The sequence below is a fragment of the Pseudonaja textilis genome, chromosome 10 (genome assembly GCF_049901715.1).
Source record: "Pseudonaja textilis isolate UNSWEBS1 chromosome 10, rPseTex1.2, whole genome shotgun sequence".
In the NCBI taxonomy this organism is placed as follows: domain Eukaryota; kingdom Metazoa; phylum Chordata; class Lepidosauria; order Squamata; family Elapidae; genus Pseudonaja; species Pseudonaja textilis.
In genome coordinates, this window is record NC_141999.1 from 26,003,468 (window position 1) to 26,030,268 (window position 26,801).

At 59.1% G+C, this 26,801-nt stretch overlaps 3 protein-coding genes across 3 annotated transcripts in view; 1 reads left to right on the forward strand and 2 right to left on the reverse strand.

Moving 5' to 3' along the window:
* Nucleotides 1–109: 109 nt before the first annotated feature.
* On the reverse strand, nt 110–2,155 carry SERTAD1 (SERTA domain containing 1). The gene is given in 3 exon segments (XM_087939449.1): nt 110–1,510; nt 1,512–1,795; nt 2,131–2,155. Coding segments are annotated over 3 exon segments (909 nt in total). The 3' UTR covers nt 110–910.
* Nucleotides 2,156–2,470: 315 nt separating this feature from the next.
* On the reverse strand, nt 2,471–6,948 carry BLVRB (biliverdin reductase B). Its single transcript, XM_026721470.2, has 5 exons — nt 6,802–6,948; nt 4,528–4,689; nt 4,356–4,445; nt 3,718–3,849; nt 2,471–3,301 (listed from the first exon to the last, which is right to left on the reverse strand). Exons 1-5 carry the CDS (start codon nt 6,914–6,916, stop codon nt 3,138–3,140), a joined length of 663 nt encoding a protein of 220 aa, XP_026577255.1. The 5' UTR covers nt 6,917–6,948; the 3' UTR covers nt 2,471–3,137.
* A 948-nt stretch (nt 6,949–7,896) lies between these two features.
* The window catches only part of SPTBN4 (spectrin beta, non-erythrocytic 4), a 28,143-nt gene continuing 9,238 nt past the window's right edge, over nt 7,897–26,801 (forward strand). Inside the window, 21 exon segments of the mRNA XM_026721450.2 lie at nt 7,897–8,040; nt 9,683–9,912; nt 10,461–10,612; nt 11,219–11,392; nt 11,679–11,770; nt 12,002–12,082; nt 12,293–12,408; nt 13,481–13,593; nt 14,075–14,262; nt 14,402–14,519; nt 14,625–14,783; nt 15,164–15,466; nt 15,987–16,137; nt 16,240–17,113; nt 17,260–17,397; nt 18,553–18,933; nt 19,076–19,457; nt 20,339–20,541; nt 21,649–21,739; nt 22,871–23,038; nt 25,703–25,966. Coding sequence (XP_026577235.2) covers nt 9,753–9,912; nt 10,461–10,612; nt 11,219–11,392; nt 11,679–11,770; nt 12,002–12,082; nt 12,293–12,408; nt 13,481–13,593; nt 14,075–14,262; nt 14,402–14,519; nt 14,625–14,783; nt 15,164–15,466; nt 15,987–16,137; nt 16,240–17,113; nt 17,260–17,397; nt 18,553–18,933; nt 19,076–19,457; nt 20,339–20,541; nt 21,649–21,739; nt 22,871–23,038; nt 25,703–25,966 — 4,308 coding nt within the window. The 5' untranslated portion in view covers nt 7,897–8,040; nt 9,683–9,752.

Consider the following 26,801-nt stretch of genomic DNA (forward strand, 5'->3'; position numbering starts at 1 on the left):
CGAGCGGGGAGGGCGGCGCGAGTCACGATCTGCCAGGCGGAAGAAGCGACCAGGCGAGAGAAGGGACGCTCTCCGCAAAGACATTCAGGGAATCCAAATACACCTCTTCACCCTGGCAGGTTTTGTACTTATTGTATTTTTAATCTGTCTTTTAATTCTGATTCTGCTTTTAAATGTTGTTTGTCCTTGTCAGTGAAAACAGGTAAGTAGATGCCCATGTCAAATGATGGCAGCAGTAACGTCCGATTCACTTAGAAGAATTCAGTTTCCTTTGGGAGTAACAGAAACATGCACAACCCTGCACTCCTCTAATCCCTCCAGCAGCGCAGAGGAGGCTGGAGTTGAAATGCTAAGCCAGATTCAGAGGGGCTGTAAGGCAGGCGGTGGGCCAGCCAGCAGGGCCTGTGAACCAATCCGCTGCCCACTGAAGAAAGGCGGCCTGTGCCAGCCAGGGCTGCTGGGGAAGAGTCTCCAGCCTTGCAGTGGGTGAATCACCCGCTGCTGTCAAGCCAAGAGGGGAAAGCAGCAGTTGGGCGTGTGCTTGGTCTGGAGGCCTTGGGGGCAGGAAAGGAGAAGCCCCTGCAAAGACCCTCTTCCTCTCCTTCCTTCTCAGATACACAGAACACATGCAATTCCAACATGAAAGTGTTGAATTCTGTAAAGCAATTTAACAGAATGCAGCTTTTTCACTTTTTAAAATACTTGGTGCTCATATAATAAATTACCCTCTTGACTGCCCAACTTGTGGGAATCACTCCCTCTCTACTCCCATAAGGAGACCAGCCTGGTGAAGCTCCCCCACCCAGGCAGATCTGGAGGGCTCACCAGGAGAGGAAAACCAGGGGTGCTGTTCTGGAGAAGACTCAGTAAAGTCTCTCTCTCTCAAAAGCAGGCATTCTGGATCCCAACATCAAAGTCCTGGCAGGTCCCTTCCCTCCAACTGAGACAGGTCAAGCCCTTTGTGTAAATAAAGTCCCCGGCTGAGCTCCAGAAGAGCCTCTTTAGGCCACTGCCATAGGCTAGGTTGGTCACTTGTCTTTTGAGAAAGCTTCCAAAGAGGGAGCCAGCCGTGTGAAGAGTTGGGAAGATGCAATGAAGACTTTGTTCTCTGCGGCAGCGGCTCTTTCCCTGAGATGGTCAGCTCCCATTTCCAGCAGGCAACCAGGGACCATAAGTTTCTGTGACAGTGTCCTCGTAGTTCCTGCACTCCCACAAGCACATCCATGGGACAGCCAAGACAGTATGCCAGATCTGGCACCTGATCCCCTGGTGAGCTGAAGGCCTCCTTAAAGTAGGGGAGGCTGGTGGGCAACCCCAGATTGCAGTCAAACATGGAGGTGCCCATGTCCTCCAAGACCCCCTCCAGGCTATCTTCCAGAAGGTAGCCACCTGGGCTCATAAGCTCCAGGGTGCTAGAAGGGCAGGCATGGGGGATCCATCCAGCCTCAGGGCTGAGCAAAGACGGTGTGTGTGTGTGGGGGGCGCTCTTTGGGTTGACCAATACCAAAGGCCCAGAAGGCAGAGGAATCCACATCGGAAAGGAGGAGGGCGCCCAGGGGTGGGGAGAGGGAAGTGGGTGACATCAGCCTCCAGCTAGGCTCTGACCGGCTGCAGGTCAGGGCACTGGGCATCGAGCTGCCCTCAGAAGGGTCCTCCTGGCCTAAAGCAGCCTCGGAGCAAGGGCGACCCCCAGAGGCGGCGCTCGCGGGCGCCTTTCCCCGCGTCTGAAGACGGGCCGGTTGCGAGCCTGGAGGCGGCGGGAGGGGTCGGCGGATCCCCGGCGCAGGACGGAGAACTTCGGCAGAAGAGTCGGGGGAAGTTTCAAAAGCACGCCCACTTTTTGAAAGATTTGGTCAACGGAAGGCAGCGAAGACACCTAAAGCTCGTGCCGTTTTTCCTCATCACAACCACCCTGTGAGGTGGGCTGGCCAAGAGAGCAGGACCGGCCCAGAGTCAAGGCCAAAAGGGAGGACTAGAACTCACATCTCCCCCTTTCCAGTCCAGCACGTTCATCGCCGCACCAAACTGGCTGTTGTGTTATAGGATCTAATCATGGCTTATGCAAGAAATCATAGTCATGACTATTTTTAATTGAATCGGTGGGACTACTAGCTCAATCTCCTATTTTACTGTTCATGAAATCCTGGTTTTTCATGTTTCCCTTCATGAAAAGCAGCTGAGTTATTGCCCCAGACTTCCAGTGTGGCCACTAAATGCCCCTCCGTGTTTATTCCCTTGACATTTCTTTGTCCCGTGCAGGTGCAAAAACAGCCAGGCAGGGTGCAGCCCCCCTCCCAGCAAAGCAGACCTGATCTGTAATCCCTCTTTAGGGCCACCAGGAGGGAACAAGAACCCCTCTTTTGCCTTTTCACCACACAACACAAAGAATGAATGGTTCAGCACAAAAAATGACGGAAAATTCCTTCCAAGGCAGTTCTTCATTAGATCCCAGGAATCACATTACCATCCAAATAGTTTAGCATTTATTTGATTAGCTGCTTATGCTTTTTATGCTTTCAAGTTGCACAGAACTTTGCAAGCATCAACATGAATTAAGATTTCTTAGCAACACAGGAGGAAGGTTAACATTAACCCGGGGAAATTCAGTTACTTGTCATCCAACCTTTTACTACTTCTGATGGGTTTGTTTATAGCTGGATACCTAATTGTCAAGGTGGCCTTTGCATCCCACCTCCTCTCTGCTGACAGAAGGGGCGTGGCTGCTGCCTTCAACTTAGAACAGAATCATAGAGTTGGAAGGGAGTTTTTGAGGTCTTCTAATTCAATCTCCTGCTCCAGCAGGAGACCTAAATCATCTGTTCTATAGTTCTACCATCTGTTCAAGCGCCAGGGCTTTCCTCAGTATAGCAAAATTCTTGGCTGCCCAAAGAGCCCTTTCTGCCATGGGAAGGAAACTGCAGACCACCGGCCCAGAGCCCCCCCCACCCCCAGCTGTGTTTGGATTCAGGGGCACCTTGGCGTACAGGGACTGTGCGCAGCCGGGGGGGCCCTCCTGGACTTCCTGCCCTCCTGGACTTTCTGTGAGAACAGGGAGTCATTCAGTAGCACAAGGAGCGGGGGGGGGGGGGTATGCATCTGAAGCAGCGATTTGCAGCCTTCTGAGGGAGGGGAGGGTGTCATTCCTTGGAATAATGCCTGGAGAGGTAGACATTTTTCCCATCGTACTCCGATGTGGTCAGGCACTTGAGAAAGAAGTGCCCCAGGTCATGCTTTGAGATGACTCGGGAACCACTCGAAGTGTTCACAGTGACGGTGTAGTCGCCAGTGAGGGGCTGGTCACCTGCAGAAGGAAGAACACCCGTTGCCAGAAGCTGCATGCAAAGTCCAACGGGGTCAGCCAGGCAGCCCTAACACCTGGCTCAGCCCCAGCTGGCTTCTTCCTGGTTTCTGGAATAAACCACAATGGTAGTTCTATCACACAACTCAATGGAAAACCAATCCAGTCATGGGGTGGCATTTACCTTGGGACAAGCAGATCCAGCTCACTCTTAGTTTAGCACTGGAAATGGGGCACATTTCTACCTTAGGGGGTTTCTGGGTTACTCCACTGGTAGAAAATGGTTGTTGGAGGGGGGGGGGGGGTTTGCATGATTTTGCTGACTACCTCCACAGTCACAAACTCTTCCTGCACCCAGACTGAGCCGCTGCTTGCTGGCCACTGTTCCCCCACTACCCAGATCTCTACCCAAGACACACCTGCAATGTGGGGTGGCATGACGTAGACACAGTCCAGGCCTGACTCCTTCAGGATCTGCTGCATCCGGATGTGGTCTTCGGTCACTGGCTGCATTTTGGCAGGAACCTTGTCCGGATCCCACATCAGGAAAGCTACAAGAACACCACCACCCCCGAGAAAAAACCCTGATTGCAGAAGGTTGTCTTCCCTTCTGGGGGGCAGCCCAGGCAGAGTCAACTCAGCTCCCCTGTTTGCGGGGAGAGGAGGAGAGCACTCGAGGGCCTTGGGAACCCCAACACCTCAAGATGAATGGCGAGAAGGAAAGGGCGGTGGAGACCAAGGAAGGCAACCCCCACCCCCACAGGAATCCGAGGTAGCTCTGTACACCCCATGGGCCCCAGGGAGTCCCCGCCCCCTATTTGGTCTAGAGAAGAGCAGAGGTGGGGCCAGCCCCCCACTGACATTCATTCCCTCCCAACCTCCAACTGCCTGGCCAGTGGAACCATCTCTCCATTCTCTTGACTCCCAGAGACCCCCAAGGAAAGCCGGGCCAACAGAGAGGTGGCAAGGGGGGAGCGGTTCTGACCCCTCGCTCAGTGGGAGATCCTGTCCAGGAGGCAGGAGGATGTGACCTCCGGGCTTTCCACGGGGCACCTACCTGAGAGGCAGACCACCACTTTGCTGATGCCGTAGGACTTCATGGCGGCCACGATGTTCCGCGTGCCTTCGGACATCATGGTGGTGGGACCTGAGAGGAGGAGAAAGAAACGCACCTGAGCCAAAAGTCTCAGGACAGGGAGAGGCTGGGGAGGAAGTACAACTGCTCCTACTGAGGTCATTGCGGGTGCCCAAGATGATGATCACGGCGTCCTGCCCCCTCACCGCTCGATCAACGTCTGCCGGGTTCAGCACATCTCCCACCACCACTTGTGCTGGCTGGAGCTCAGGGGGCAGCCGGACAGGATCCCGTATCAGCACTGTCACCTGGTAGCCTGGCAAGGGGGAAGAGAAAGCAGCTGGTCAAGGCAGGGGTGGGATTCTACTGGTTCGGATGGATTGGGCAAACTGGATGTTAAATTTGCATCTGGCTTGTCGAACTGGTATTTGAACTGACCGGCTGCCTCCCCCCACCCCCACCCCTCTCAGGAGTCTCCACGTGGCCCATTTTTGATGAAGGTAAGTGCAGGGTCCATGTGGAGGTTTTTTGGGGGGTGGGGTGGGGAAACAGGCCTTCCAGAAGTCTGGAAACGGGCCTGTTTCTGGCTTCCAGAGGACCTCCAGAGCCTGGGGGAGGCCATTTTCGCCTTCCCAGAGGCCCGACAGAAGCTTCCAGACCCTTGGAAAGGAGAAAAATGGCCCTCCCTGAAGTACCCGTGGGCCGCGCCCACCATGGCCACATCCACCCAGCAACTGGGCAGCGAACGAGCTGCTGGGATTTTTGAATCCCACCCCTGGGTCAAGGCATCCTCCCCTCAAGCTCTTGAAGGGAGCAGCAAAGGAACCCTCGGAGCAGGCTGGGGAAGAAGGCCTCAGCCCTCTGCCCGAATGGCTTGGCGATGGGGGGGGGGGGCTTGAGAGGAGGAATTTCTGCCCCCACCCTCCTGGCAAGCGCTCTCGCCTGTCCTCCTGCTCCTGCCACCTCTACGGACAAAAGGGAGGAAGGAAAAGATTTCAGTGCCCGATTTCCTCGTCCCAGTCCTCTTGCTGCAACACTTTATGTTCCGTTTAACATCTAATTGTCTCCTCGGGTTGTTCAGCAATAAATGCTTTATATTTCTTCTTGGGTTATTCACAACCTAACAAATAAGCTACAGAGGAAATGCTAAACCTTTTAGCCTGGCAGAATTTTTGTATTACAATTTTTTGTGTGGTAAAACATTCTCCTCTAAAGCCTTCTTCAACCACACCAGTCTTCTTTAGGGACTATTTTAGGGACTGTCCTGCCCGTGAAGGACATTTTATGCCACTTGCTAACCTTAAATGGACTGTTCCCACTAATTCCCCTTGTTGTGGAAGAGTTTTTCCTTTGAACATTAACTTGCTTTGGGCAATTCTGGCATTTCCCCCGGCCTCTGTGCCAAGTCTGGGAGCCTAGGACCAACCCCCTGTAGGCAGCTTAGCCCCACTTAAATGTAGTCTCCTCTCCAGGGGATTGAAGCCTCCTTGACTTTCCCCTTTCATGGCGTCTCCACAAGGAAGAGGACCGTTGAAACCTTCTAACTCAGAAGAAGCCCAAGGGCTGGGCCTAACCCTACAATCCCCCAACTCTCACCACCTGGGTTGACCTGTCCAGAGCCCCCCCCCAGCCCCTCCAGTTATGGCTGCAATGGAGGAGCCCTGGGGACCCCTTTTCTCAGGGGACATCCTTATCCAAAACATCCATTGCAGCAAGCTTTGCCCGAACCCCTCTCCCGCCTGTCTTGCAAAAGGGGAACTAGGGAACACCAGCAATAGGTCTCCTCAGCAGAGGTGGACTGCCCCCCCCCGCCCCGCCCCCTTCGTCTTGGCTGGAGGAAAAGGGGGGAGGCAGAACAGCCTCCAGGACTAGCTCAACTCCCAAAGAAGCCATAAGGTCCCTGCAGGGCTGGCCCCGTGCTCTCCTCCTTATCAGGGCACAGCACAGGGCAACAGAGCCGCGGGGAACGCCAGGCAACTTCTGATAGAGTCCCAAGTGCCTAGCCAGCCTGGCCACTTCAGCCTGCCAAGCCCACTGGAACACGACCAGGCCTGCTTCTGGGTTCAGGGCTGCTGTGGGTTTGGGAATACTTGGTGCTGGGCGTCTGGGGAAGCTCCCATAACTTTGCCATTTCCCGAAACCACACTATGGATTATGGTCTCGGTGGTAGCACCAGCACCATGGGATAGCTTGCGGGTGCTGCGCCAACCGGGGAAAGACACCCTTGATCCGGAACCCTTGAATCTCGACCAACCCCGCTTCGCAAACAAACACCACACCGCAGCCCCCGGGTACAAGGAACTCCCCCCTTCCCCAATTGTCAGCCGTTGCGGCGCTTCTCCGGGGAAGCAGGGGGGGGGGAGGGCGGCCCTTCGCGGGTCCCCCGTTTCTTCTGCCGCCCAGGCCGACGCCCCCTGCCCTGCCTCACCCGCCTCCAGGGCTTGCGCCAGGGTGGCCAGGCCCGTCATGCCGGTGGCGCCGAAGATGACGATTTTCTTGTAGGCTGCGGCAGCGGAGCCTCCGGGCGCGCAGCTTCCCTCCATGCCGGCCCGTCGCCTTCTCGCCGCTGCGGCCCAGGCCCAAAGCAAGCCCTTCCGCCTGGAGCTCCGCCCGGGGAGGCAGGGCCAGCGGAAGGCGGCGCCTCGCCGCTTCGGTTGCCCCGCTGGAGAGATCGCCCGTGACCCCCAGCCAGCGGCTCCAGCCCCGCGGGCTCGCTCGGGGTCGCAGCAGAACGAACAACCGAAGCCCGTCCCCTCCGCCGGCGCGCCTGCCTCCCCTCCCCCGCTTCTCGGAAGAGCCGCTCGCCGGCCCTGGGCGCCCGAGGGAAGCGCCCGGGTGGCCGTCTGGAAAGGGGCGGGAGCGGTGGAGGCGGTGGGCATGCCGCGGGATCCAGTCTGAGCCTCCTCGGTCGAGGGCGCTTCCTCCCTGGGTGTTGCGGCCCGGCCCGGCCCGGGAAAGGGAGAGGAGGAGCCTTACCCGGAGCCCAGCCCGCAGAGAAAAGCTGCACGGCTCCGCCGTGGTTCTTTCGGGCGAGCCGTCCCCGCGCGGCTCTCCGTTCCCTGGCCAAACGCGCGAGCGGGCGGCCCTGGTCAGCCATGCGGGTCCCTCCATCGCGCTTCCTCCGATTTGGCCTGGTCGGCTCCGTTACCGGCGAGAGCAGCCGGCGCCTCCCTCGCGCCTTCTCATCCCAGCTGCCGGGCGTTGCTCCGCCACCGCCGCGCAGCCCTTTCTTCCCAGGCAATCGACGCCCAGCGCTCCAACCGACAGCAGCTGCTCGCGCCGAGAAGCCGGCGAACGGGCGGGCGGCGGCCAAGGACGGGCGCAAGGTGACCCGCTTCGCCCCCGCCTGCTGCCGCAGACCTGCCCGAGCATCTCTCCGGCAGCACGGGAGCTGCTGAGTGGCGGCAGAAAGGAAGCCCCCCTTGTAGCGGGCGCGGCGGCTGCGGGAGGGGGGCTCTCCGGCGTTCGGGGAGGGGCTAAGCGGCGCTCCTGGATTGGCTGCTCGGCCAGGACTGCTATACCGAGACAGGCGTAGCGGCACCGCCGGGCGGCTCTGCTCTGCTCCGGCGCCCGTTGACAAGAGCGCCCGCCAGCAGCATCTCGCCCGGTCGCTGCCGCCGGCCAGGCGGCGGGGAGGGATGAGGCCCCGCAAGTCGCCGGTGCTCAGGTGAGGTTGCCCAGGCGGCGGCGGCTGCGCTCGGGCCTCTGATTACAAGACCAGAGCGGGAGCGGGGGGTGGGGGAGCCGGAGCCGGTTCTCTGGAAGCCTCTCGGGAGGGGAGGGAGCAGGCCGAGAGTCCGGCAGATGGGCCACCGTCCCCGCAGCAGACCTATTCTTCAGGGCGGGAGAGGAGCAGAAAGGTCGCTCCTGCAAGCTCCTGGAGGCTGCGGAAGGGCTGAGGAGGGGGTCTTCTGAACCCCGGGCTGTGTCTGGTCTCATCAGGATAGAAGGAAGTGGTGGGGGTGTCATGCAGGCCCTGCTCTCCTCCCTTGCTCAGCCCGTTTTTGCCAAACAAGGCCAGGGACCCAGGTCCTTCCCTGGCAGGGAGCGCATGAAACAGCACCTCTCCTTTGGCCTTGCAGCCTTGGGCTCCAGATTCCCAAACATGGCAAGTATTTGGGGTGTCCAGATGGATACGTAAATGATGGGCATCAACAATGGGATGAGAGGACCTCTTGCTCCCCTGCAGGGGATCAGGGGGCTTGCTTGGCAGGGGTGGTGCCTTCACCTGCCCTGGGGGCTTGGAGCAAGGGAGCAGGTGACTTGTGCTCAGCCCCATGTGCTGAGTCCCATCAGAGAAGGCATAAGGAATTGCTTCATCCACAATACTCGGCCATCAGCCATTTCCTGGGCCCTGGTGGGCTCACGCCTGGCTTCCTTGATGGCCCCATTCTCTGAGTGGCTCTTTGGGACGGCCAGGCACCCCAAGGCTCCTGGAATCATCTGTGAAAACCCACCTAATGTGGAGAGCCACATTACCTTAAATATGGGGGAGGGGATTATTCTGTCATACCATGTGGCTGTGGCCTGATGCTGTGAGCCTCCTTGAGGGCTTTTTCACTGGTGCAAATCAGCCCACTCTCCCCCCCCGCCCCCATTAATCTTTTTAGGATATTCCCTCAGCATAATTTGCCTTTCAGCCCGTCTTCCCCAGCAATAAATAAATATATATTCCATGCCTGCTGCTCTACAGAGGGTGACTTTTGTTGGGGTCGGACTTTGTCCTTCCACCCCCACTCTCTTCCTACATTGACTCAGGTTCCAGCCCCCACCCTCCATAATTGAAGCTGCAGCTGCTTCTGCCCCAGATTTTTTTGGGGGGTGGCAGGCACTTCTGATTCCCAATCTTCTGAATGGTCCAGGCAAGGGGAGAAGAGATAAGTCGTGGCTTCTGCGGGGCTTCTGTATGCAGAAGATTTTGGACACACACACACACCTCCAGCTAGTAGGGCAGTCTAGCTGCCTTGAGGGTGTCCAGGTTGCACCCCGAGGGAAAGGGGGGGCTAGTTCAAACAGAGGAGCTATGCCGCCCTCTCATTTGCTCCAGGGGACAGCAAAGGCCTAAGCACCAAATTGCACGCTCTTGCGTTGGGTCTTTTCTCAGCCTTGCCTAGCTGGCTACACCGGAGACTGGTTGAAAAGGGGGGCGCATCTGCCCCCCTACATTCTCACCAGAGAATCACCCAGTTGGTGACATCTCAGTCTTTGGGGCCAGGTGGAGGCATCGCAAAGCAGGTGTGCCCAACAAGTGCTCGCTTTAGAGAGTTGCCATTTTCTGTTTCATTCTTTCTTTGGAATTCTGAACTCAGCATGTAAGTGGCTGGCGCAGCTTCAGGGATTCATGTCTCCACTTTATGGGGCTCCCAAGCGAGCAGCAACATGGCAAACGTTGCACCAGTCCAGCTGGATAACCAGGAGGCCCAGCAGCAACTCAGCAATGCCCGATGGGAGGGCACCGACCCCCCCCAGCCACGGCCTTGGGAGGAGGCCACGGCTACCGTCAAGCTGTTCGAATGCTCACGGATCAAGGCCCTTGCGGGTAGGCCTTCCTTCCACCTGGGCTCCTCTTGTTGGGCGGGAAACGAGGTGCCCATGGGGAGGGGCACCAATGGACTGGGGGAGGATGCTTCCCCTCTGAAAGAGGGTTTGTTTCAGAAGGATCTTCCTTAAGGGGGGAGGATGGGGGAGGCCGGCAGGTGTGCCTGCCTGGTGCTGAGCCCTGAAATGTGTGTGTGTGTGGGGGGGATTGCTGGACCAGGTCCCAGGAATCTCCAGGGGGGCAAGGCCCCTGGAATGAAAGATTTAGCCCCGGGAAGAGTGAGAAGGAAAAGCTGGACGGGGGATCAGGCCCCATTGTGGCTGTCCTCTCTCTGTTTAAACACCACCAGCAAGAAGGGGCTGGGGGCTGGGGGGGCTGCAGCTGGGGCCCCTTTCCCAGAAGGCCAATGAAAATGTAAAACTCCCTGGGGCTGCAGGATGGCCTTCAGCCCCACCCTCCCCCAAGGACAGCGCTTGGGGGGCAGGGGAGCCTTCTCTGCGGGGTGAGAGGTCAGCCTAACACCCCCCCTAACACCCAAATGTTGCCAGATGAGCGAGACACAGTGCAGAAGAAGACTTTCACCAAGTGGATCAACTCCCACCTGGGCCAGGTCTCCTGCCGAATCGGCGACCTTTATACCGACCTGAGGGATGGATACCTGCTGACCAAGCTGCTGGAAGTTCTGTCTGGGGAGCAGCTGGTATGGGGGTCTCTCAGCTTCTTCAGTTGCCTCTTAGGGCAGAGGGACTGGTCACTCCTGTAAAGGGGGTGCACTTTCTGACAGTCGGAGTCACCTCGATTTTTGCTGGATAACTTCAGGTCTCAGGGCCCAAGGGGGACTGGGCCCCGAAAGGGAAGTCAGTGAAGGGAGGGAGGGGGGGAGGGTCCGGCCAGGGTGTTCCCTGCCCCACACTTGCTCTCTGCAGGGCTGTGAGGGGCTGTTGAGAAGGATGGTTGGTCAAGGCAGAAGGCAGGGCTGTTTTGTTGTCAGTCTCTTAACCAAATTCTGCAACCGGTGGTAAATGCAAGCTAGTTTGCCACCGCTGGAAATATGACCATGTGATGGTGCTGTTGAAGATGAGTTCTAAGTAACTCTTTTCTAGTCTGTTGCAACTTTGAAGAGTCATTAAATGATTGGTCGTAAGTCAAGAACTACCTGTCAGTGTTACCTTTGCTGTGACTTAGAAACATAGAATATTTTTGTTTTATTGCATTTGTGCAATTTTAAAGGTTGACATTTTTACTTGTCAATTCTGAATGTGCTTAAACTGCCCTGATGTTATGTTTTGATTGGCTTCCGTGGCAGCCTAAACCCACCCGGGGGAGGATGCGGATCCACTCCCTGGAAAACGTGGACAAAGCCCTGCAGTTTCTGAAGGAGCAGCGGGTCCACCTGGAGAACGTAGGTTCTCATGACATTGTGGACGGCAACCACCGCCTGACTCTGGGCCTCATCTGGACCATCATCCTGAGATTCCAGGTAGAGGGGGACCGATGGGGCCGTGCCTGGGCAGCTGGGCCAGTCCGTCTTGCTTCCCTCCGCTCCCCAGAAGCAGGAATAGCTAGAACCGTATTCTGTGCAGGTCACAAAGAGTTTGGGGAGGGATGGGCACCCTGGGCAAAAGAAGCGGGGAGCCGGCTGGTTCTAGGGCAGGGCAGGGAAGGCACCTATGGAAATGAAAACGGGGCTGGGGAGCGGGCTGAACGCAGGGGAGCTTTGGCAAACGGAGAGCCAAAGGACCCCCCTCTCCTGCTTCCCCTCCCAGATCCAGGTGATTAAAATTGAGACAGAAGACAGCCGAGAGACGCGCTCGGCCAAGGATGCGCTGTTGCTCTGGTGTCAGATGAAGACGGCAGGGTGAGTGCTGAACAGGGTGCAGGCGGCCCTGACAACCGAGAGGTGGCAGTGCTGGGAGCAAGGGCTTTCCCCTCGGAAGGGTCCTCTCCTGCCTGGATCTGGGCAGGCAGCCTGGCAGTGGGCAGGTGGTCCCTGGGGCCTGCAGCTGCCTACTGGCCTGGAGGGGGAAGTAAGGTCCCCCTCCCTATCTTAAGCCGCCCTGGTTCAGAAGAGGCCGCTCCTCCTTTTCAGTTACCCCGAGGTTAACATTCAGAACTTCACCACCAGCTGGCGGGACGGGCTGGCCTTCAGCGCTCTCATTCACAAGCACAGGTGAGGGGGTTCCAGGGGGCTCGTGGCTGGAGGGTTGTTGTCCAGGGGCCACTCTCCCCAGCCAGGGACTTGGGAGGGAGGCAGGTGGACTCTCCTGCAGGAGGTGTCAATTGCCCAGCTGCAAAATGCAGGGGGTTACCGGTGGACTTTGGCCCAGGCTAGCAGTAGGTCCAGTGCCATGAGGAGGAATGCCTTCTGTTTCCTTCCCAGGCCTGACATCATTGACTTCAAGAAGTTGACCAAATCCAACGCGGTCTACAATCTCCAGCATGCCTTCAACACTGCCGAGCAGCAGTTGGGCCTGGCTAAACTTCTGGACCCCGAGGGTAAGGCTCTGAACGTGGCTTTCTCTGCCCAAGGTGCCTGGAGAAAGGAAACCCTTTCCCAGGCTCAGGAGTCGGGAGGTGGCTCTGAACCGGGAAGGGGTCTTGGCAGTTGCGTTTGGGCGGTCTGCAGGGATGGAGGTTGGAGGTCCAGAGCTCTGCCGGACCCAGCTTTCCATGACAGGCGCAGACTCCTCTTGCTGGCCACTTGTCCCAAAGTGGGGAAGTGGCAAAGGAGCAGAAGGCAGGATCTCAGGCTCCAGGACCAAGTTGTCCTGCCCAGTCACTGCCCGGCCCTCCCACTGGGCTGGGAAGAGGCTCCTCAGTCAGTTTCTCTCCTGCCCCCTTTGATCTGGGCTTTTTAAGCCGGGTCTCCTCATTTGCCAGGATTAGACTTCTGTTCTTGCTTTTTAATCTGAAGTGGAATGGAGCCCCACCTGCCACTCCCCTCTGTCCTCCCCAAGAGAGCTCTCTGCCCAGTGGGTATGCCCCAGTTCAAAGGCAGCGGTTCGGGGGCGCATTGCAGGAAGTCTGGCAGCTGCCCCTTGGGTTGCTGAAAGAGAGACGGAGCCCATCTCTTGGACCAAGAGAGGCCGGGAGATAGGCGCAGTGGCCAGCTTTTTTGACTCTGCCCCCTGCCTTGGTCTGGCGGAGGGAGGGGCACTGACCCCAGGCCCCCAGTGGCAGGGCCTCAGAGGGCCAAAGAGCTGCTGCTTTGACGGCATAAAGCGTCCAGACAGAACGGGGGCTGATCTGTCCCCACTAATCCTAGGGGGCTGTGCCAGAATCTGACCCAGCATAGAGGGTGAGAACCCCCTTGTCCCTGGGGAACCTCAGGGGCGAACCCGCTTCCCCAGCATCCATTCCCTTCTCACAACAGCCTGCAGGTTGGCTGGGGTTCCAGCGAGGGATGGGGGGTACCTCAGGCTCTCTCCAGGGATGACGGTGGGTCTGCTATGCCCCTCAAACTCTTATTGGCCAGCCATGGACAGGAGACATGGGCCTGCCTCCTATCCAGCTCCTCAGTTGCTGTACTTTCCCTCCTCCTCCTCCTCCTCCTCCACCACCACCACAGATGTCAACGTGGAGCATCCAGACGAGAAGTCCGTTCTTACCTACGTGGTTTCTTTTTACCATTACTTCTCCAAGATGAAGGCGCTGGCTGTGGAGGGGAAGCGGATAGGAAAGGTGAGCCTGGCAGGTGCAGCTCCCAGAGGCTCCCCACCCAAACTACCCCCATGCATTAGGGGCCCTCAGCGGCTTGGTGGAGGGCAAAGGCTGGTCCAGAGCAAGGAAGCCCCCCCCACACACACGATATTTCATATGCTCAGCAGCTCAGCATGGACCCTGGGAGGAAGGAGCCTCGTCCGGCTTTTGGGAGTGCTCCAGGAGGAACATGAGCGTCTGATGGCAGTCATGGGTCTGCCAGGGCCTCTTGGGTGACCACGTGGACCTGGCATCTGGCCGGGCAGCCTGACCGGAGGGCAGAAGCTCCCAGAAACTGGCACTCAGAGGAATTAGCGCCCCTGGCTGGCCATTGCCTAGGAAGGAAGGGGTGCTCCAGGCCGTGTGGCAGGCTGGGTCACTTGTGAGGATGCCCTGGAGGGCATCTGCTTGTTCCCACCAGTTTGCTGGGATTTCACCAAAGTCTCCCCCATCCCTGATCCAGGTGCTGGATCAAGTGCTGGAGATCGAGAAGATCACAGAGCGATACGAGTCTCTGGCCAGCGAGTTACTGGAGTGGATCGAGATCACCATCCCCTTCATCACCAACCAGAAGTTTGCCAACTCCCTCTCTGGGGTCCAGCAGCAGCTGCAGGCCTTCACCGCCTTCTGCACCCTGGAGAAGCCCCTCAAGTGAGCCTGTCGGACTCCTGTCCCCCCAAGGCGGCGGCGGCGGCGGCTGCTGCCGCTGCGGCTGCTGCCGCCTTCCCTGCTTGCTCGGGGTGGGGACAGCCCAGCCCATCTGGGTTGACCCCATGCCCTTTGCCTGCAGGTTTCAGGAGAAGGGGAACCTGGAGGTGCTGCTTTTCTCCATCCAGAGCAAACTCCGTGCCAACAATCGCAAACTCTACATCCCCAAGGAGGGAAAGAGCATCTCAGATATCAACAAGGTAGAGAGAGAGGCAGGTAGTCGGACGGCATGTCTCGGCTGGGGCAACCTTGCCTTCTTCCCCTTCCCCTCTCTCCCTCTCCTCCCGCTCTGTCTCTCTCGCCAGGCCTGGACACGGCTGGAGAAGGCGGAGCATGAACGAGAAGTGGCCCTTCGCACTGAGCTCATCCGTCAGGAGAAGTTGGAGCTGCTGGCCCAACGTTTCGACCACAAAGCCGTCATGAGGGAAACTTGGCTGAACGAGAACCAGCGGCTGGTCTCCCAGGTAGCAAGGCTGGGCTGGGCTGAGGGGGTCCCACGGCTTTCTCCTGACCCCGGTGCCTGGCAATGACTGTCCTTCACGAGAAGGTTCCAAGGATCCCCAAGGGGGGGACAGCTGGGGAAAAGGCTTCCATGAAGCACGGACCTCAACCAGGATGGGGAGCAGAAGTCGGTCAGCCTCGGCAGGCAGTCATTAGGGACCATCCAGGCACAATTTCCTGGGGGCGGGGGGTGTCCATGGAGATTGGATCTCCTTCCAAAAGACCCTTATTTCCAAGTGCTGAGGGAAGGCAAGAGAGCCACTGGCTTGCTCAAAAGGCACTTTGTGCGTGTGCAGGAACACGGCTCTGCCTCTGCTCACCAGCTGACCTTCCCTCCTCTCAGGACAACTTTGGCTGTGACCTGCCAGCCGTGGAGGCCGCCATGAAGAAGCACGAGGCTATTGAGGCAGATATCTCCTCCTACCAGGAGCGCATCCAGGTGGTGCTGGAACTGGCCCAGGAAGTGGAATCCGAGGGCTACTATGACAGCAGGCGCATCCTTGCCCAGAAGGACAACATCTTGCGCCAGTGGGGGCTTCTGACGGAGCTGGTCAGTGCCCGGCGCACCCGCCTGGAACAGAACATCGCCCTGCAGAGGATCTTCCAGGAGATGGTCTACATGATTGACTGGATGGAGGACCTGCAGGTCTGGGGCCTCCTCGGGGCCTCCTGGGGGGCCTTGGGGGTGGGGGGGGCAGGCAGTCTACAGGGATCTTGCCTCATCCCCTGCTCAGCAACAGGGGAGGTGGGTCCTGCCCCCTGCCATGTGGCCAAGCTGAGTCCTGCCAGCTGCATTTGTGCACATGGACACATAGGTTATGATACCTGATCCCAAAGAACATCACACAACAACCCACCCCCCCAAATGCACACAGGGTAAAGAGAACCAAGTTGGGGGCCACTCTGTTCTTTGGGCTGAAGTCCGGGTGTACCACCCCTCTGAGCCTGGAGACAGAGCGCCCCATGGATCCCTTCCAACCTGGCCTGGTCCAGAGGCAATTCCTGGCTCCCTGGTATGTCTTGTCCCCAGAGCAGCACTCTAGAGTGGGTCCATCCCCAGAGCCAGCAGAGGCTTGGGGTGGCTCCAGCCGCTGTTGCTGTGGCCTCCCCTGGGGAACAAAGCCACCAATCTTGCCACTGGCACTCATGCCCAATCACCCTGGCAGGCCCAGCTGGCATCGAGGGAGTTCGGGAAGCACCTTCTGGAGGTGGAGGACCTGCTGCAGAAGCACAGCTTGTTGGAGGCTGACCTGTCTGCACAGCAGGACCGGCTCCAGGCCCTCAACGCCGCGGCCCTCAAGTTCTCAGAGCTACAAGGTGATCCTGGGGCCTGGTGGGCCTTAGCCAGCAGCGCAGGGAGCACTTGTGGGCTCTTCGGGCAGGCTCTCATCACATGTTCTGGGCATCCTCCCCCCCCAGGCTACCAGCCGTGCGACCCTCAGATTATTTGCAACCGCGTCAGCCACGTCCAGGGCTGCCAGGAGCGGCTGCAGGAGCTGGCATCCAAGCGGCGGAAGGAGCTGGAGGCCTCCCGCCAGCTGTGGTCCTTTCTGCAGGAAGTAGAGGAGGCCGAGGCCTGGGTGAGGGAGAAGGAGCGCATTCTGTCATCCTCCCAGAGCTTTGGCAAGGACCTGGACAGTGTGGCCAAACTGTTGAGCAAGCACAACCTGCTCCTGAGTGAGCTGAGCAGCCACCGCTCCTTGCTGCAGGCAGCCATGCGGCAAGGTGAGCAGGCCTTGCTGCGGAAGCGCTTCGGCCTGGGCAATGTGCAGGAGAAGATCCGGGACGTGCGCCTGCGCTGGAAGAAGCTGGAGGGGCTGGCAGCTGTCCACCTACAGAAACTGCAGGGGGCCCTCAGCTTCCACCAGTTCAGCGCCGACACGGACGACCTCGTGGCCTGGCTGCAGGACACCTACCGCCTCGTCTCCAGTGACGACTTTGGGCACGATGAGTACTCCACCCGGTCGCTGGTCAAGAAGCACAAGGGCGTGATGCAGGAGATCGACAAGCACCGGGCGGCAGTCCTGGCCCTGCGGAAGCAGCTGGCTGCCCTGGCGCCCGAGTACCATGAGACCATGGAGGTGCAGATCCGCATCGTGGAAGTGGAGCAGCTGTACGAGGAGGTAGCCGAGGTGGCTGTGCTGCGGTGCCAGTGGCTGCAGGATGCCCTGGCTGTGTACCACCTCTTTGGCGAGGTGAATGCCTGTGAGATCTGGCTTGATGAGAAGGAGCAGTGGCTCAACCGGATGGAAGTGCCCGAGAAGCTGGAGGACGTGGAGGCGATCCAGCACCGGTACGGGAGGGCAGGGGAGAGAAAGATGGGGAGGGGATTGTTTAGTGTCCAAACGTCTTGGCCTTCTTCTTCCCTTGGTTGCTACTTCTTCCCCCCCACCCCCCAGGTGAGCTGTCTTTTCAGGACGAGCCTCCCTTCCAATGCAGGTTTGAAAGCCTCGACCAAGAGATGAACAGCCTGATGGGCCGCATTCTGGATGTTAACCAAATTGTTCAGCAGCTGGTTGATGGGGGCCACCCTAGTTCCTCTGAAGTCCGATCCTGCCAGGATCATCTCAACAGCAGGTAGGAAGGGCCCTGCGCTGGAGGGAGAGGGCAGCCCAGCTGAACGTCCGGCATGGAGGCTGGCGCCCTCCTTTCTCAGCCACGCACCCCCTGGAGGGGGGTGGTGGCAGCTTCTGCTGTTTTGTCCCCAGAAAACCCTTCAGGGACCCAGATATTCCTCTCTCTCTTCAGAACTGAGTCCCTTTGGGCTGCTCCACTGAGAGCAAGCAAGGAAGGAAGGAGAGGCTGCTGGAGACCCTCGGGCAATTGCCCCATGTCAGCTCACTGCAGCTTCCCCTCTGTTCCGCCTCCCCCAACCCCTGGACGCTTGACCAAACCCTGCAGGAGGGAAGCAGTTATATCTCTTTCCCGCTGCAGGAAATCACTGCATGCTCAGCCAGGAGAGGCCAGCTGGGCACTGTACCGTGCGTCTCTCATCTCCTGCCCACATTCCTTCCTCAAGCACCGAAGAGAACCCTAGTCAGGGACTCTGGTGCTCAATCACAGCTGAACACAGCCTTGCCCCTGAGGCCCAGACCGAGGGGCCCAAGCGTGTCTCTCCTGCCCACACCCTCATCATGAACTTTCCTGGTCCCGTGGGGTGACTGGTTTGGTTCTGCAACCCAACAGGACAGACACAGACTTCAGAGGATAATTAGGACTGCAGAAAAAACAATTACTACCCATCTGCCTTCCATGGAGGACCTGTATACTGCACGAGTCAAAAAGAGGGCTGTGAAAATATTTCCCGACCCCTCACATCCCGGACATAAACTGTTTCAACTCCTTCTCTCAAAATGACACTATTGGGCACAGCACACCAGAACAAGTAGACACAAGAACAGTTTTTTCCCGAAAGCCATCACTCTGCTAAACAAATAATTCCCTCAACACTGTTCAACTATTTACAAAGTGAACACTACTATTACTGTTAATCTTCTCACCACTCCTTATCACCCATCCCCTCCCACTTGTGACTGTTTCCTAGTATGATTTGACTGCTGATTGTACCCTATGACTCTCATTAAGTGTTGTACGTTATGATTCTTGATTCTTAATGAATGTACCTTTTCTTTATGTATACTGAGAGTATTTACACCAAGACAAATTCCTTGTGTGCCCAATCACACTTGGCCAATAAAGTGTTCTGTTCTATTCTATTCTATTCTATTCTAGGTGGAATCGAGTGGTGGAGCTGGTGGAGGAGAAGAAGAACCACCTCAGCTCCATCCTGAAGATCCAGAACTACCTGCTGGAGTGCAGTGAGATCAAGTCTCAGATCCGGGAGAAGCGCAAGGCCATTGAGTGCACCCAGTATAGCAGTGGCGACCTGGGCAGCGTCCTCTCGCTCCAGCGGCGCCTCTCCACCATCGAAGCGGCCCTGGTGCTCCTGGAGCCCCGGCTGGTTGAGCTGCAGCAGGAGGGGGAGTCCTTGGCCACCGCCCACCCTACCCAGGCCATGGAGGTCCTCATGCAGTTTGAGGAGATCAGCGAGGAGTGGGAGGCTTTGAAGAAGACGCTGCAGGGCTGCGAGGACTCGCTGACGGTGGCCAGCAGGTCAGTGGGGCCGATGGCTGAGGGGGGCCACAGGGCTCGCCACAGGTGGCCAACGGGAGTGGCGGAATGGGAGAAGGCCAGGGAGGCCAGTCTGGGCAGGGGCCTGGCAGGAGACCTCTCACTGCCCCGGCCCCTCCTTCAGGCTGCAGCAGTTCATTCAGGACCTGGACAGCTTCCTGACGTGGCTGGTGAAGACCCAGGCAGCCGTGGCCTCGCCAGGGGAACAGCTGCCGGGGGACCTCTCGGAGGCCGAGCGGCTGCTGCACCAGCACGCTCTGCTCAAGGAGGAGATCAGCCGCTATGAGGAGGATTATGCCAAGATCCAGGCTGTCAACGATGTGCTGGCGCTGGAAGAAGCTGAGCTGCCCTACCTGTCCCTCCAGCAGTGGCTGCAGAAGCTGGAGGTGGGCTGGAACAAGCTGCTGGAGAGCTGGGAGCATCGCCGGGAGCTCCTGGTGCAGGCACACATCTTCTTCCTCTTCCTGCGTGATGCCAAGCAGGCCGAAGTTTGTCTGTACAACCAGGTAATTCTCACTGCGGCCTGGCATCGCCCTCCTCTGCAGCAGTGCACGTGTAGCACAGTGCCATCCCAGAGCGGCAGTTGGAAGTGAGGAGGCAGAACTGACGGGGCCTGCCGCCTGTCAGTCACTCTTCCTCCAGCTTCGGAGGAGGCCACTGACTTCCGTGCCTCTCAGAAGGGGCCTGCTCTGAAGGGAAGCTCCCCTGAGGCGCTTGGCCAGCCTGTGCGGCCTGGTGGCACCCATGGGACTGGCCCAGCTCTGCACCATCCCTTGGCTGTCTGCTCCACTTGCCTTGAACCATAAAATCCAATTTCCATTGTATCTTGCAGTCTGGGCAGGGGGGTCACTCAGATTTGGGTTTTTAACCAGCTGTGTCAGAGACCCTTTTTGGGGTGGTGGGCTTGCTGGGTTAACTCCACCATGCAGAAAGCTAGACTTGTTCGCACAGCGTTTTCCTCCCATTTCAGTATGTTGCCCTTTTATTATCTCCCGCCTTGACCAGATCAGCCTTTTCATCAGCTTGCCCTGAACACTTTCCCCACCAGAGCAAAAAGCAGAGATGGTGCATTTTCTAATCGGCTGCCTTAAAAACGCTGCTGCCTGCTAGCCTTGTCTGTGTCGTGCTGCTTCTGGTTTTATTTTCACGTGGGTTTATCTTGTGCACAGCATCCTGATGTTTGCAAAGCCTTCAGCCAATGTGTTAATGTGGGGAGGGGGCCCAGCCTTGTGGATGATGCAGTTGGAGGTCTCCTGGCCCCCAGGCCCGGCTTCCGCAGTTCTTGGAGAAAGTCTACGTAGGAGCAGCTCGACTAGCTGAAAGGAGCAGGATCTTGATGGCTGTGTCCTCAGCCCCACCCCCCCACCCCCCTTTGGCACTGTTGCAGGAAACCACACTGGCCCACACAGAGCTGCCCACAACGGTGGAAGGGGTAGAGAAGGCAATCAAGAAGCACAAAGAGTTCATGACCACCATGGAGCTCCAGATGCAAAAGACCACGGTGGCTCTCAAGGCGGGCGAGAGCCTGATTCGGCAGGGCAACCTCTACAGTGAGCGCGTGAAGGACAAAATGGAGACCCTCCGGGCAAAGTAAGCAGGTGGTCAGCAGAAGCCCCCCCAGTGCCAAACCCACAGGACCTGCCCAGGTCATCTGCTTCAGCCCTTGCCTGCCCAGTGGTGCTGAACAGAGGGCTGGGAAGCCCCTTCCAGGGTGGCCGCAGGCCCTTCCCTGCCGTTCTCCCTGTGGCCTGAGCCCGGCCTTTCTGACTAGGAGCCAGTGAACCCTTGGCTAACCCCAGTTATGTAGGCTTCACAACAGGGCTCCTGGGCCCGAGGAGGGCATTGACCCTGGGGAAAAGGCTCCACCTGCAAGCCCCAGAGAAATAAACACCAGTTGCTTCCCATGCCTTCCCCCATCGGGTGCCTTGAGGAGCTGAGCTGCGGTGTTCGCAACTGCTTGGATGCTGCGGGCTGGGGAAGGCATCCCCCCCCCCATCTGCCCCCTCCTCTGCAGGCCAGAGATTGGCTGTCACTCTCTCTCAGGTGACTGTCTGGCTACATTCGCCACAGCTCCCAGGCCTTGGGTCCAAGCCAGGTGCCAGATCCACCAAGATGAAGGAGGGCTGAAGGAACCGCCCATGCTGCGAGGGGCTGCTTTCCCTCCTACCCCTTGGAAGCTTCTGTGCAAAGGGCCAAGCGCTGGTTTTTGACACCTTCCTTCCTCCCAAATCTAGTTTCCTGCTCCAGATAGAAACAGCGGCTCAGCTGTACTTTTTTTTTTAAAGCCCAAAGCAGGAGGGGCAGAGGTGGGGTCCCTTTGGAGGAAGGGGTGTTATTACCCCTGCTGTCATCCCTTTGTCCAATCAATATCAGGGTCTTTGGGCTTATAATGATTCGGGTTCTTAAAGAGGAATGCAGACGTCACGTTCTCTCGCATGGCATTTTCGCAGGTTTGTGAAGTGGGGAGTCCCTTTTACTACTAATTCAAGTCCCGCCTGGGTTCGGCTGTTAACAGAAAAGGGGCTTCCGGGAGCCCAGAGACCTTCCCCAGATGCGAAGGGGTCTGAAGCTCAGCCCTGCCTACACATCCCTTCCCTGAGCAGGAAAGAGGCCTGGGTACCAGGAAGGGCTAAAGGGGGCAGGGGCCCGTGTGCCAGGCAGAATTCTCCTGGGCTGACCACTTTGCTCTCCTTGCAGGAGTGGACAAAATGTCCAGCTGGCCAACATCTGGATGCTGCGCCTCACTGACCACCTGGAGCTGCAGCGCTTCCTGCAAAGTTGCCATGAGGTATGGAACCTGGGCACTCCCAGGGGGGCCCGGTCTGCCCCAGAGGCCAGGAGAAACCAGGGGCTTGAAGGGGGCAGACCCCTGCCCCAGTTACATGCCCTCCAAATGCAGCTAGTCCTTTGGAGGGCCCCAGAAAGGACCAGGGGGAGGCTGTCCTGCTTTGCCCAGGGAAGCCTGGCAGCAAAGGACCCACTGCCCCCTCCAGGGTAGTGTTGGTTGTTTTGGGGGTTTTCATGCAGCCTTCACCTCCACCAATAGGATGAGCTGGCCCTTAGGAGGGTCTGAGAGTGGGGGGGCGGGGGCAGGAATGAGTAAAGCAGGAGGATCCAAGGATCAGAATTTACTCAGAGCCTTCCCCTCTCACTTGCTAGCGAAAGGAAAGTAGCTCTATCTCCCCCTTTCCTCCGTGGGCCCGGTGGGCGCTGCATTCACGGGGCCACCGCCCCAGCACAGCTCCCGGCCTTCCCGAGACTGCGATCCGCGGCTGTGCCTTCAAGATGCTAAGTCGGCCTGGTTGAGTGTCGCCCCTCCAAGGTTGCCCTTGAGAAGGGCCGGCCTTGTGGGAGGCCGCGGTGACCCGGGCTTCTCCATTTCCCACGGCCCTCCAACCGAGGACTCGGCCGGGGACTCTCCTTTGCGGTGGGCGAACAAGAACAAGGCCGCCGGGGACGAGGCTGCGCCCGCAGTGCGGAGGCCTCCATCCGCCCTCCTCTGCGGCGGCTGCCCGCCTTGAAGCCCCTCGGCCTGGGCTGCCCCTTCTCGAGGCCGAGGGGAGACGCTCCAAGCGACGTCGCTTCGCCACCTCCCCGCCTCGGCGGGGCTGGCTGGGGCGGCGATGAAGGGGGAGGAACGAGCGTTTTGAGCCCCTCTCCCCCCCAGCGAACGGGGGATGAGCCGGCGAGCGGGAGGGACGGAGCGGGGGCCACTCGCGGCTGCCAGCTCTGCCGCTGCAGCGCGCCGGCCGGGATCGGGGCGCCGGGGGCCGTGACGCGGCAGGGCCTGGGCTCGGCGGCAGCCGCCGGGCGGAGGCGCCCTCTGCGCAGGTAGGAGGGGCGAAGGGAGCCCGGGCCGAGCGGGGGGCGGCTCTTCGGAGCCGGGCTGAGCGCGCCTCCCCGCCCGTCTCTCCCGCAGCTGGATGGCTGGGTGGCGGAAAAAGAGGCGCTGATGGCCGGCGAGGCACCTCGTGACAAGGACGCGCCGTCATGGAAGCCGCCGCCGGCCCCCAAGCGATGGCTCCGGCACCGCGCCTTCCTGGCCGAGCTGGCGCAGAATAAGCAGTGGCTGCACAAGATCGAGAAGGTGCGTGCGGGGGGAGCGAGGCGGGGGGCTCGGCTGGCGGGGGAGGGGAGACCCCGCCGCCCCCCGCCGGGCGGCTGATGACGCAGGGCGCGCTTCGGGCGGTGCGTTGCTCGGCTCGGGTGGGGAGGCCGGCCGATCCCCCTCCCTGCACTGCGTCTTGGAGGGTGCAGGCGCCCCCCGCTTCGCAACCTCGCTCTGCCTGGACCGGGCCTGGGCTGTGTGTGCGCCGCCAGATGCGATACGCGGCGCCTGCTCCCTGGCCGGCCTGCAGCTGGGGGGCCTTTGCTGGGCGGGGGGGGCGGGGGGGGGGGTAGCCCTGCCTACGGAGACTCGGGGAAGGCGCCGGGCAAGCGGGGCCGGGCTGTTTGCTGACCTGGGGGGAGCAGCAGCTGAATCTGGCCTGGAGGGAGGTTGCTCTGGGACCAGGCGGCTGACTTGGGCTGGGGGCTGAACCCCCGGTATCTCCCTGACCTGCCAAGGAGGGGCTCCTTTGTGACTGGGGTTGTAGCGGTGAGAGTTGAGGGAGGTGCTTGACAAGATGCTGTTTCTCAGGTGGGGGTGGGCCCCTTGGGGGCGGGGGAGGAGAAAGAGGAGAGGGGGGTTCTTGGCATGCAGCCACCAGGATGTCCGGATTAGTTTGGAGCGGCTGCTTGATGTGCCCTGAATGCAGAGCATATGGCAGTGATTAGAGGGCAGCTCCTGCCCCATTGGCACCTCATGGTGTAGCCAGAGATAAGGGTACCTTCTGAATTTGGGCACCAGATGTCTCTTGCCAGAGGCCCAGCACCCCTTCTTTCCCTCAGTCTGCAGAGGGGGTGGTCCCAGGGGGGGCCTGCCGTAAAGCGACCGAGGCTGCAGGGATCTCAGGGCAGCAGGAAACTCTCGGCATGGTCGGCCACTTGCTTTCCATGCCAAAAAGGATCCCCAGGCCCAGACTTTACCCCAGCCCCCCAGCCCCCCCCCCCTTATCCTCTGTTAGAGATCTTGGCAAGCCAAGTGGAACAGGAAACCCCGGGCTGAGTGAGCAGAGGGAGGTCCGTCTTCTCACAGGTGATTCCTGTGCCAGCGGGCAGGGGTTGTGCTCAGGGCAAACATTGACAGAGAAGCAGCGTGTAGGTTAAACTGGCCGGCCTGCCTCCTGCACAAATCAGGCTAACCCATCAGTAAACGTCCAGCAGGCAGGAGGGGGCTGGGGTCTTATGCACAACCTTGCACATCTTGAAGGTTGGACTGGGGATTTGCAGCAGCAGCAGCAACTGGCACATTTTCTCAGCTGCCCCCACCCAGAAGCTCCCTTGACAGCTTGGGGGGTTTATTTCCAAGAAAATAGAGCAAGCTAGCAGCCCTCCTGATACTCCCCAAGACCTGCACCTATAAGTGTTGCCCAGAGCTGCAAAACACATGCCTGGCACCTTGACCCTGTGGCCTGGGCAGGATGTCGCTTGCCTGGGGTCTTTGCTGGAGACCTGCAGGCGGTGCCCAGGGAGGCAGTGGGCTGATGAAGCTACCCGGGCAGTTTACTGCAGCTTCCCAAGACCCGCCCCACAAGCTGGCCGCCTTCTGACAGGCAGGGAAGATGGCTTGTACCCAGCTGCAGTGGGAGTTCCTGCCGCTGCCCCCTCTTGCCCGACCCAAGCCAAGGCAGTTGGATGGGGGCTGGGGTGCCTTTGCATCAGAGCAAAGGTGGCGGGGGGGCTGTTGCCCTCCCAGACTCCCTCCCTCCCTGACTTTGACCAGATCAACGGAGGGGTAGGGAAGGCTGCTTGAGCTAGTACAGCGGGGGGCACGTCCCGTTTCTCTCCTTCGGCTGTTATTGTGCATCCAATGACAGAAACTCCTGGGAGGCGGGCAAGACAAGCGGCTCCCTGCTTGACTGGCCGCCTCCTTTCCCCATCTCAGGGAGTGCTGGCTGAAAGCATCGCTGGGTCTGCAGAGCCATTCGTGGGCCAAGGAGAGAGGGGAGGATCGCGTTCTCCGGGGCAAACAGGGCTGCAGGCAGCAGTTCTAGGGAACCTGCATTTACACGGAGCCCCCAGGAGGGGAGGGGGTGGCTCTCAACGGGTAGCAAAAGCCACTCGGCTGGTCGGGCCACAATGTGTGGCGGCCAACATGCCTAGTGACAACCTGCCACTGGTGTTGGCGAGTCAGAGGGGGCCATACGGGGGGGGGGTCAGGCCAGCTGGCGAAGTTGCAAGGCCGCCCACGTGGCAGGGCGCAAACGAAGCGCTTTCAATCCCAGGAGTAGGAAGGCAGGGCAGAATCTCAGCAAGGAAGTTCCGGCCTGGTTTCTTAGGGAGAGCCCTTGCAATGGTTTTCCAGGTTTTTGGCAAGCTGGACTGAGCGACCATTTAGGAAATGAGTTGCTAACAAATTCCTCTCTTATTTTCGGGGTGTGCATTTCTGACATTCCTCTCGTTGCATTTCCCGGCTTCCCCACAATCATTGACTACGGCCCCGTAGAAGCCCAGGGAATGTTTTCAGGAAAGGGCCGATGCGGACTCCGGACCCCCAAGCTGTGCCAGAGGCTGTGCCCAGTGGCCCAGGAAGCCTTGGCTTGGCTTCTCGAGGGCACACTGGAAAAGCTGCCTTCACCCGGGAGCCCTCCGGAGCCAGAGGCCTCAGGCCCAGTTGGCAGCTCTCCTCCTTCCCCTCCCTCACCACCAGGAGGGGCAGCGGCTGATCCAGGAGAAGCCAGAGTTGGCGGAAACAGTGAGGAAGAAGCTGGGCGAGATCCGGCAGTGCTGGGCAGAGCTGGAGTCGGCCACCCAGGTGAAGGCCCGGCAGCTCCTGGAAGCCACCCAAGCCGACCGGATAGTGCAGAGCTACGCGGAGCTGGACAAGCAGCTTCTGCACATGGAGAGCCAGCTGCAGATGGTGGAGCCTGGGCCAGACCTGGTCAGTGTGAACAGCAACCTCAAGAAGCTTCAGGTGGGTTGCAGGGGGTCAGCGGAGGGGATTTGAGAAGAGAAGAACTGGGTGCTGTGGGGTGGGCTTCCAAAGGGCATCTGGCTTTGCAGTGGGGGGAGGGGTAGCAAAGAAGCCCTTGGGCTTAGCCAGGCCTACACCAGAGTTGACCCCTTCAGGCAAGCGCAGACCCATCCTGGCTTCTGTTGGTGGGGAGGGGGGACAATCTCTGTGGACCACTGGAGGAGCTACGGAATCGGCTGGGAACTGCCTCACCTGGGCTCCTGGGGGCGGGCTCTGCTGGAGCAGCAGGTCCAGTCAGGCCTATTACGGAGTTACGCTTCCTACAGAGGCGAGAGGCGAGTTGCTGCAGGAGGAACCTGGAGGGAGCACCGCCCTCTGCCTCCCCCCTTCCATCTGCTCCGTGGGGCTTCCTAGGTCAAAGAACCCCCCGAGGCAAATGGTTCTTGGAGAGGGGCATCTGGGCGCCTCAAACACGTGGAATGGAAGGGGAGGACAGGCAGCTGGTTGGGCTCTGAGGGCCGGAGGAAAGAAAGGGTTCCTGCCCGGCATGGCTTGGCTGGCCCCACTTGCTGGAGATTAGCTGGGTGCCCCATAACCACCTCTTGAGATGGTTGCGCTCATTTCCACTTCTGGCTTGAAGTTTCTTTGGTTCTTTCGGAACAGGGATGGTCTCTGTGACAATCGTTAGGATGGGTAGCTCTACACAGCCTAGAGAGCCCCTTCCTCTCCCCTGCCCCCTTTCCGCTTCCTCCCTCACTCCCGCCTCCCTTCTGAGGCATCAGAGGTTACTGGTTGCCGACTTGACACGTGATCGGGCAACCAAGCCTTCAGCTCT